This window comes from Diaphorina citri, unplaced genomic scaffold (genome assembly GCF_000475195.1).
Source record: "Diaphorina citri unplaced genomic scaffold, Diaci psyllid genome assembly version 1.1 scaffold1289, whole genome shotgun sequence".
NCBI lineage: Eukaryota > Metazoa > Arthropoda > Insecta > Hemiptera > Psyllidae > Diaphorina > Diaphorina citri.
In genome coordinates this window covers 61,756-72,199 of record NW_007378718.1, presented here as the reverse complement: position 1 = coordinate 72,199, position 10,444 = coordinate 61,756, and the positions used below count along the sequence as shown (strand labels likewise).

Here is a 10,444-nt window from a genome sequence, read left to right as displayed (position 1 = left end):
ATCATCAATGAAAATCATGATGGCCGCTAAGCGACGACTTTTCGAAAAAGTGCGTGAAAATTCCGCTAGATAGCAGCACTCGTATTGAATTTTTTGATAAAGCCGCGTTCACACTTCTTGGATTAAATCACTTTCTAATCCATACTATGAACTTTTTACTTTCTTTTTTTTTCACCAATATGAGTACCTACCTACGTAGGTACTTCCTTCTCACCTATTTTATTTTCTATCTGAAATTTTTTTAGTATCTACTACTAGTACTACTCAGTAGGTTATACCTAGCTAGGTAGCCAGATTAGGTAATAATGGATAGGTAGGTAGCTAATTAGCTTATACTTGCAAAAATTGGTGAAGTTATTGTCATTGAAATATTTAGATAATTATCTACTTAAGTATCTTGATAACCATGACATTTCGCCAAATTCTTGAAAAACCTGATTATACTCTGGAATAGAGATGTTTTTTCACATTTGGTAGGTACTGTCTACCTCTCAAATAAAGGAATTATTCGATAACTCGAGAGGTAGGTAGTTGAATAAAGAAATTTTCAGATCAAGGGTAAAAAATAGGTCATACCTAATTTTGACTTGAAATAGGTAGGGGTTTATGTCACTTCAATAATCACTCGGCGACAATAAGCAATAAGCTACAGACCTTCTGAATTTAACATCACATCAACCAGCCTGAGTGTGGCCGGGAAAAACCTGCAGTACACGATTGACCAGATACACGACACCGAAGCGAATACAATAGTCCGTCCCTATACCTTTTATTATTACTATTGTAATTTAATAAAGGAAGGACGGACTAAAAAGTGGGAGAGAGAGTAAACAGCTGATAGGTATATTTTGGGTAAACATCAAGAGAGAGAGAGAGAAAGGAAACCCACGCACACTTTTGGGGTAATGACGTCACTGTTTCGATGAATGAAAGAGAAAGAGGGTGAGAGAAAGAAAGGGGATGAGTTTGATGCAACTTCCCCTCTTTTCGTATCTAGGTCATTAGTGACCAATGACGTTTTAGTTTTTTCTTGTTTACCAACAATAACCGGCCGGTCGAGTTAGTTTTTGATTGTCAGCTGATCAGTTAAGTTTAGTGTTATCGTGTGGGCCAACAATTACCCAACCTAAAATGTTGTTCGGGAGGTGTATTGGGTTTTGCCACAAATGGGATACACTGCCTAGGCAAAGCGTAGCATTACTTCAATGCACTTGTAACTACATCAGCCTACCTTTCAGGAAATTGACTCCAACTGTGCAGTGTGTATCAGAAGAAATGGGATTTTTCTAAATTCCCTGCAGAGATGAAAGTCAGCCGTTCCGTATCGTGTGGTAACCGGTGTCGTTAAAATTTAAAAGGAAAAGTGTTTTTTGTGTGTTTTTATGTGTTAAATTTTAAAGGACTTGTTTTTTTGTTCTTCTCTATTTTTTTTCCGGAATAAAATCGTCAGAATTTATTTCGTCAGTCGTCGGGCGTCGCGTATTTGTAGAAACTTTTCACAGTTTCTACAGATATTTCTCGTTTTGTGCCTCCCTTCAAAAATTGAAAATTCGTGCTATCAAAAATAATGCATTCAAGTTATGCGATTTTGTTTGTAAAAAATAACAAATTTTCGGGCGGTGCTCATTCGAAATTCATCACGATTATCAATACGACTTATCTGATAACGCCGTGGTTTATTTTAAACTGTGCCATCTCTTAAATTAAATTAAATTATTAAACTCTGATTTTTGAGTGTCAATATTGTCGCCCCCCCCCTACCTACGTGTAAGTAAAATTTTGTGAAGATAAAAATTTAATCAAATAAAATAATTTAAAAATTATATGAAATATCTATCTACAAAAGAAACAGTCTTATTGATTTTTTATTGGAAGTTGGAAGATTGAGATTTTAAAAATCCGTTCGGCTTGAAAAGTTTGAAGAAATCTGTGTGCAAATTTTATCCGATTTGAAAATCGTTATCGTTTTTTGCGTCGTTGTATTTTTCTCTATTTATTGCCGTTAAATTTATACTTCTGTCCGTTTTCGCTTCGTTTTGTAAAGACATTTCCGTTTGCCTTTTAAATCGTTTTCGAATCTTTATCCAAAGCATTATAAAGACTTTAATCTTAAGCCCCCTCCTTGGAATAGAAAATCGGACGTTTTCTGAGTTCTAAAAAGTCCTTTCATATTTTACCTACTTTGCAAAAGGTTCTCAAATCATTTTCTTCTTCAATAAATACGTAAATTAAGTAAGTTCTAAAAAGAAAAAAAAAAGTAATTAAAAACCAAAATTGTGTTCCGCTAGATTTAAGCTCAAATTTATCAAAGTTTTATTTATGAATATTGTTTAGTTCTTAAATTTTATCTCCTACCAAAAGTTTTTCATATCGTTGTATAGTCAACAAGTTTTTCGTGATTATCGCGTTAATTATTTCGTGAATATCACGTTAATTTCGCCCCCATATTCGTTGGTAATTTCTCAAAATGTCCACCGGTAAAAGGATCGCTAAGCGAAGTATCATCGGGACGCGTGTTTGCGCCCCAGGCGAAGATGGCAAATTCTACAGCGGAGTTATTCACGCCGTTAAAACGCCCTCGAACTGCCCTGACCTTTTCTCAACAATCGGAATGAAATATTCGATCCGATTCGACCCCCCGGTGCCCAGATGCCTCGTTTGGAATCGCGAATACAAGGATACAGAGCTGATTGGGCCCGGATTTCAGTCGGTCCAGAATTTCCACCTGCTGCCCGGACAGAAAGTGTACTTGACTTTCAATGGACGGGAGATTTCCGGGGAGATTGTGAACCATGACGTTAATATGGATGAGGTCACGGTACAGATATGTCCCCCTGGATACGAGGTAAGAGACGACTGTAGAGGGAGAGAGAAAGAAAGAAGGATGAGAGAGATGGGTGGGAAAAGAGTGGGTGAGAATATACCGAGGTGGGTGTCTCCTTCTCTTTTTCCCTCTCTCTCTTTCTTTTTCTCCCTCTTCCTTTCTCTCCCTATCCCTCTCCCCTCCTTCTTTCCCCCTTTCCTTTTCCCCTCAGCTAGAAAAAGGCCAAAGAGACTAAACATCCCTGTATGTAAAGAAAGCAAAGTTGACCATTCAAGTGCTTAGATCAGATGTAATCTAAACACCCTGTATGTAAAGAAAGCAAAGTTGACCATTCAAGTGCTTAGATTAGATGTAATCTAAACACCCTGTATGTAAGTAAAGCAAAGTTTTGACCATTCAAGTGCATAAGCCAGATGTAATAAATTTTACACATAGTAACACGTATCAATTTAATAGGTGTGTTCCTACGTAAGTAAGTCGGTATTTATTTTAGAGTTTTTAGATCATAAATTCAAATCCGGCCCGAAGGACCGATTTCGCTTCTCGCTTCCTGTTAATAGGACAGGCTCTTAATTAGTTTTTTTTTTTGATCGAGTACCTACCTTACGTAGTAGGTAGTAGCAGTTCTTTTTAGCTTTCCTGTTTCTTGTATGCAATATGTTCATTTGTTTGACTTATGATCTCACAGAGATACAATATTAGGAGGCGAAGAAATTTTGCACCTTCAAAGTAAGGTAGACTCGGTATTACTTGGAGGTAATTTTATAGTAAATTATGAAGTAAGGGGAAACCCCATTATTAGTGCCGATTTTTTTTACTTTCCTTATCTACCTATAGGAAGGTGAAGGACAGTAATGTAATGTCATTGGCACAAAAAGCCCACTCTGAGGCTTAGGTGTAGGGCAAACAGCCCTAAAAGTTGGGTTAACCTCATACAAATGGGATGATTTTTTTTTGGGATGATTTTTTTTATTTTTATTTTTATTTATTTATTTTTTTTTACAGTGAACCTAAGTTTGCCAGTAGCTCCTTCTCTATTGTTCATTATCTTTTCTAAAATATCCTTTACCCTTTGGCCTTTGATCTTGAGCCTTGCAATCAGTTCTTTAGGCTATGCCACTCTCTAACCATTTAAGGATGTCTTAAGGTTGCTGTTTCTTCAGAAAAGGTCAATACGCACCAAGATAAAGCCCAATAGTAATGCCTATTTGCCTGTTTTATTTGCAGAATATCATTGTGTTTATAAATAGGAATAAGACTTTAGTGCATAGCTGTTAGATAGGTAGCTACTTACATACATTATTATCTAAATACTCATTTATCTCTTTGTACTTAGTTGAATTCTACATGGATACTAGATACTTGGGTATTAGGTAGTTTTTATGGCACCCATTTCGTTAGTTTTTTTCTTCGTAGTTCGTTTCAGACGTGTATTCAAGCTCAGTCATTTTGCAGAAAAAAAAGTTTTTACCTATTAGGTATTTTTATTTCAACTACCTATTTTGGTAAACTTTTTCTTTCACTTTTTGTTTGAAAAAATAAAAAGCACTACCAATATGTTGTTCATTGGTTCACAGAGGTAGATACCAAATCATGTACTCACATATGTAATAGAATCACATGTTGTATTTTCCTGGCATATGTTACACGAAGACAGGTACGAGATCTGATAACACATGTTATCAATGGGATCTATTTATATTTCCCAGTCTATTTCTAGGACATTCGGAGTTGAGCGTTATTTATAGAGGAAATCACACGATTTGTGTGTTTTTACTTGGACTAAAAATAGGAACTGGGCAGGTTATGTATTAAGAGGATTTATTAAAAAAGGACCTGCGAAAATTGTTGGAAGGATTTTACAAAAACCCAGAGCAGAGAGCTTCTTCACAACTTCATATAACAGCATTACTAAAAGTGCCTCCTTAACTATTAATTCTCATTTATCATTAATTCATCAATCTTTTTATATTGGTAATGCCGCCATTGGTCGCTACTCATTTAAACTAGCAATCCTATTGTCCTCACGAGGCTGAGTGCTCCCCGTTAAAACCTCTGATAAGTCCATCTCATTGCAATCGAAATAAACTTATAGTCTCCTAAGAGTACTTTACCACTTTCTCATAATCTGGACGATTTTTAAATTCAATCCGGTACCTTCCTCTATGTTCAAGTAGGTAATAAATTCATGATACATAGAATAGAATAGAATATACCTTGTTTATCCTGCTCGAATGAGACTAATCTGGACGATTTTTAAATTCAATCCGGTACCTTCCTCTATGTTCAAGTAGGTAATAAATTCATGATACATAGAATAGAATAGAATAGATTATACCTTATTTATCCTGCTCGAATGAGACCACATAGGTATTACTTAGTAGATTCCTGAGTGGAAGCTAACCACTAAGTAGATACTCTTGTACTCTTCAGGCAAATCAAACTATCAAACAGCACCTTCCTGATTCTGACAAAAAAAAAACAAGTTCGTGTACCTATATTACACCTTTGTAGGTAGGTATACGTAGGTAATGCAGGTACCCATACGTGTATCCGTATTACAGATCTTTATAGGTATATATATCTGGTAAATAGGTAAAACCTGTGAGACGTATCCTCTTTTTATTTTTTATTATTAGGTTATTATTATTAGTAGTATAGTAGTGGATATTATTATTATATTTTTTATCCGTATAATATTGCGAAGACTCTTTCTTTCTCTTCTAATGATGTTGTGCTGACCTACATATTATAGTTGGATGTGATTTGATAGTTGGCATGTTCATGTTCACTGTATTTACTGAACAGGGTATTAATGTGCTTTGCTATGTACATAGGTATATGTACAGCAGGTACATAGGTATGGTAGTGTATTTGTATCATAGTGTGTTTATGAAGTTCCGCCCAGTGATCAAAAACCCAGGTACATAGGTATATGTACAGCAGGTACATAGGTATGGTAGTGTATTTGTATCATAGTGTGTTTATGAAGTTCCGCCCAGTGATCAAAAACTTCTACTTGGGCCCCTACAAGACCCCCATCGTCAGATGGGGATAGGGATCAAAATCTACTGGGAAATTTCCCAATGTCAGATAAACCCTTCGAAACTTATGATGTGGCGAAACAAAAAGATTTACAGACTTTTTTTTACAAGGAGCATAACACCATTTACAAGATATTGCAAATGACAACACCAATGCCCTTTTTAGTTACCTACTAAAAAATATAGAAAAAAATATCAGAAGTACTAGTAAAAAAATTAAAAAGAAGTAAAAAGTAATTTTTTTTTTTTTTACAAGGAGCATAACACCATTTACAAGATATTGCAAATGACAACACCAATGCCCTTTTTAGTTACCTACTAAAAATTACCCTAGTGAAAATAAAACATGGAAAATACTCGAGTTAAAATTTGAAAATTGGAAAACAAATTTTCCTCAAGCCTTCTCCTTTTCTTATGTCTACTTACATACTGGGACTTAACCCAGTTCGCGGATTTGGCGATTATGTTCGCGGATTTCGCGATTTTGTTCGCGGATTTTGCGATTATGCTCGCGGATTTCGCTGTGATTTGATAGTTGGCATGTTCATGTTCACTGTATTTACTGAACAGGGTATTAATGTGCTTTGCTATGTACATAGGTATATGTACAACAGGTACATAGGTATGGTAGTGTATTTGTATCATAGTGTGTTTATGAAGTTCCGCCCAGTGATCAAAGACCCAGGTGCTTCTACTTGGGCCCCTACAAGACCCCCATCGTCAGATGGGGACAGAGATCAAAATCTACTGAGAAAATTTCCCAATGTCAGATAAACCCTTCGAAACGTAGGTATGATGTGGCGAAACAAAAAGATTTACAGACTTACCCTAGTGAAAATAAAACATGGAAAATACTCGAGTTAAAATTTGAAAAGCCAGCCTAGTTAGCTTAGTTGGTAGTGCGTCTGCCTTGTAAGCGCTAGGCCGCGGGTTCGATTCCCGCCCGGGGCGGGGATAATGTTCGTTCTCGGAACGGCTGGCTTTCCTCCTATCCTGTCTTCCTTCTCTCTTCGATTTCGGGACGATAAGACTTCTACCTTGTAAGCGCTAGGCCGCGGGTTCGATTCCCGCCCGGGGCGGATTTTATCCTGATGGGATAATGTTCGTTCTCGATGGAAGCGCTAGGCCGCGGGTTCGATTCCCGCCCGGGGCGGATTTTATCCTGATGGGATAATGTTCGTTCTCGGAACACCTAGGCCGCGGGTTCGATTCCCGCCCGGGGCGGATTTTATCCTGATGGGATAATGTTCGTTCTCGGAACGGGTTATAAGCGCTAGGCCGCGGGTTCGATTCCCGCCCGGGGCGGATTTTATCCTGTAAGCGCTAGGCCGCGAGTTCGATTCCCGCCCGGGGCGGATTTTATCCTCATGGGATAATGTTCGTTCTCGGAACGGCTCGCGCTAGACCCGGGTTCGATTCCCGCCCGGGGCGGATTTTATCCTGATGGGATAATGTTCGTTCTCGGAACGGCTGGCTTTCGTCCTACGGCATAAATTAAGTTAAGGTTCAGCCAGCCTAGCTAGCTTAGTTGGTAGTGCGTCTGCCTTGTAAGCGCTAGGCCACTGGGCTCGATTCCCGCCCGAGGCGGATTTTATCCTGATGGGATAATGTTCGTTCTCGGAACGGCTGGCTTTCTCCTATCCTCGATTCCCGCCCGGGCGGATTTTATCCTGATGGGATAATGTTTGTTCTCGGAACGGCTGGCTTTCTCCTATCCTGTCTTCCTTCTCTCTTTGCCAGCCTAGTTAGCTTAGTTGGTAGTGCGTCTGCCTTGTAAGCGCTAGGCCGCGGGTTCGATTCCCGCCCGGGGCGGGGATAATGTTCGTTCTCGGAACGGCTGGCTTTCCTCCTATCCTGTCTTCCTTCTCTCTTCGATTTCGGGACGATAAGACTGAACGGCTGGCTTTCTCCTGTCCTGTCTTCCTTCTCTCTTCGATTTCGGGACGATAAGACCATAGCAGTTACAGTTCCTTCTGTCAAACCTCTTTAAAAAAAAAAGAAAATGAAAATTGGAAAACAATTTTTCCTCAAGCCTTCTCCTTTTCTTATGTCTACCTACATACTGGGGCTTAACCCAGCCAGAACTTTTCAGACACCTTATAGCGTGCTTCGCCATATAGGAACCTGTTGGTAAGGAAGAGGCTCAGAACTTACCACTTACACGTTATGTTGATATTCCTTTCACTTGCTAATATACCTAATGACGTCACAAGACTCACAAGCCTGGATATAACAGTTCGTAATAGTGTGGTATTATGGCTGAGGAAAGTGAAAGATTGGTTGAGGGGACCTGAAGAACTTCTGTTGGTTGGATGGTTTGTGTTGGTTAGGCTAGCGTTATTATGACTTACTTTGTAGGTAGGATGGTTTTGTACCGTTTGTGTTGGTTGGTAGGTAGATTGGTGTAACTGGCTGTGTACGTAGGTACTAGGTTGGTTGGTTGGTAAGTAGTAGGTGGTTTGATGAGTTGTAATCAAAAACTTGTTGTTATGATTTAAGAGGATGGTTGTTATGATTTAATACGAATACTTACATACTTACTTACCTAGAGCTAATATGGACGTCTGGAAACCCTACTTACAGTACTTTACTTATATTTTAAATTTTTGACTTGTGTAACTTTTTCGAGAGAGAGAAAAAAATCCCGAGTGCCAAAGTAGGTATGGGTACTAATATGTATTATAGGTATACCAATAGTCACATACCTACATGTAGCCTCGGCGTAACTTTCTCTCTGTGTGTTTTGATTCCTGACTTGTTGATTCAAACTGGACATATCCGGACTGACAAATTGACGTGCACTTCCATAATGTTTCCACCCATATCAGGGTTTATACGCGACCTGGAAAAGTCATGGAATCTGAAAATCGGCCAAAAAGTCATGGAAGGGTCATAGAAAATCGGGAAAATTTAAAGAAAACCTGGAAAAGTCATGGAATTTGCCGCTCGGTCAAAAATCAAAAATATTCAAATTCAATATCAAGTTTTTTTTCCAAAAAACGGCCTGCGGCGCATTCCCCCTCATATTCCTTGACGTTCTGCATATTGTATATTTTATTTAAATGAAGGGGTAATATTACTGATTTTTAAGCACCTCCGCCTCCTGATTTTCTGGAAAACTCATGGAAATTTTCTGGAATAGTCATGGAATTTCATTGGGGGAAAAGCGTATAAACCCTGCATGTCCTCTCCAGAGTAGCGCGCCTGCCTTGTAAGAGCTAAGTCGTGGGTTCAATTCCCGCCCGGGGCGACCTTTATCCTAAACAGAAAACAGATAAGGTTCGTTCTCGGAATGGCTGGCTTTCTCCTATTTTGTCCTCTTTCTCTACGATTTCGGGAGAGATAAGACCTCCATTGGTGCAGTTCCCTCTATCAAAATCCGTTTAACAGGCGAGCCCCTGTGCAGTGAGTGGTCAGTGCAAACTTTTTACCTAAATCCCCTTTAGGGATGAGGAGGATGAGTTATTAATTGCTAACGAAAGTCACAATTTTGTTTTCATTCCACCTAAATCCTCTGATCCTATCTTACTTACTTTATATGGGTTCCAGTCGCTGTAGTGTAGTAGACGCACTTTTAAAACTTGTGGTCTGGTGCATCCAAATTAAGAATCACGTCAAGAAATTTTATTGGCAGCGGCACATTAAGGATTCCTCAATGGGACCAGTCCTTAACGTCCCCAGACCGGATGTCTACAGCCAGAGTGTCCTACTAAAGTGCATCCAAAATTGGACCGGTACCTCTGCAGAACCTTTCTTACATATTAAACATGCATTCGAAACTGCCGAATCAGGACAAAAAAAAAAAAAAAAAAAAAAAAAAAAAAAAAAAAAAAAAAAAAAAGAAACCAGAAAAAAGAAAAAAAAAAAAAAAAAAAAAAAAAAAAGAAGAAGAAGAAGAAGAAGAAGAAGCAGTGAATACATTAATGTTTCAAAATGGAGGGAGCAACATCCCTTACAGTGTGGGTAGTTATCACACTGAAGGTCCCAGGTTCGATTCCAAGCGGGGTTGAAGTTTCTTCAGCTCTGTGCTTGGGTTGCACTTGTTCTCGTGAAGACTTGTAACTTATTCAATTACTTATCTGCTCCACCACAGATAAGTAATGAAATTCATTATCTGATTTGATTGGATTTGTTTCAAAATTTATGACTTTTTTCAAAATCAAAAAGTGGCCCCTATATGCTTCCTCGACTCTACTGTCTATTTTGACTAATATCTACTACCTATCTAATTGTATATTCATCACTCGTATTCAAAACCTTAACGGTATCATTATAGTTATTATAGACATCAAACAGTCAAATTTTAATGATAACGCTATAGTAATTATTAGGATTGTCTACACGCACATAATTCATCAATCAATTTCTTCAACACTTCTATAATTGCCTGTCGGTAGAGAGCTAAGGAGCTAGTGCTATTCAGGCAGCCAGCCTAGTTAGCTTAGTTGGTAGTGCGTCTGCCTTGTAAGCGCTAGGCCGCGGGTTCGATCCCCGCCCGGGGCGGCTTTTATCCTAAAATTCGTCCCCAAAGTGTGCGCGGGAAAAATAATGAGATTCAAATTTTTAAAGCGTAGGG

The 10,444-nt window shown here is 38.6% G+C and overlaps 1 protein-coding gene across 2 annotated transcripts in view; it reads left to right on the top strand.

Annotated features, from left to right (window-relative positions):
- Positions 1-1,321: 1,321 nt before the first annotated feature.
- The window catches only part of LOC103515178 (zinc finger protein 395), a 23,219-nt gene continuing 14,096 nt past the window's right edge, over positions 1,322-10,444 (top strand). For both annotated transcript variants that reach the window (XM_026827952.1, XM_008480105.3), the window contains exon 1: positions 1,322-2,845. In XM_026827952.1, coding sequence (XP_026683753.1) covers positions 2,468-2,845 — 378 coding nt within the window. In that variant the 5' untranslated portion in view covers positions 1,322-2,467. The remainder of the gene's footprint in view (positions 2,846-10,444) is intronic.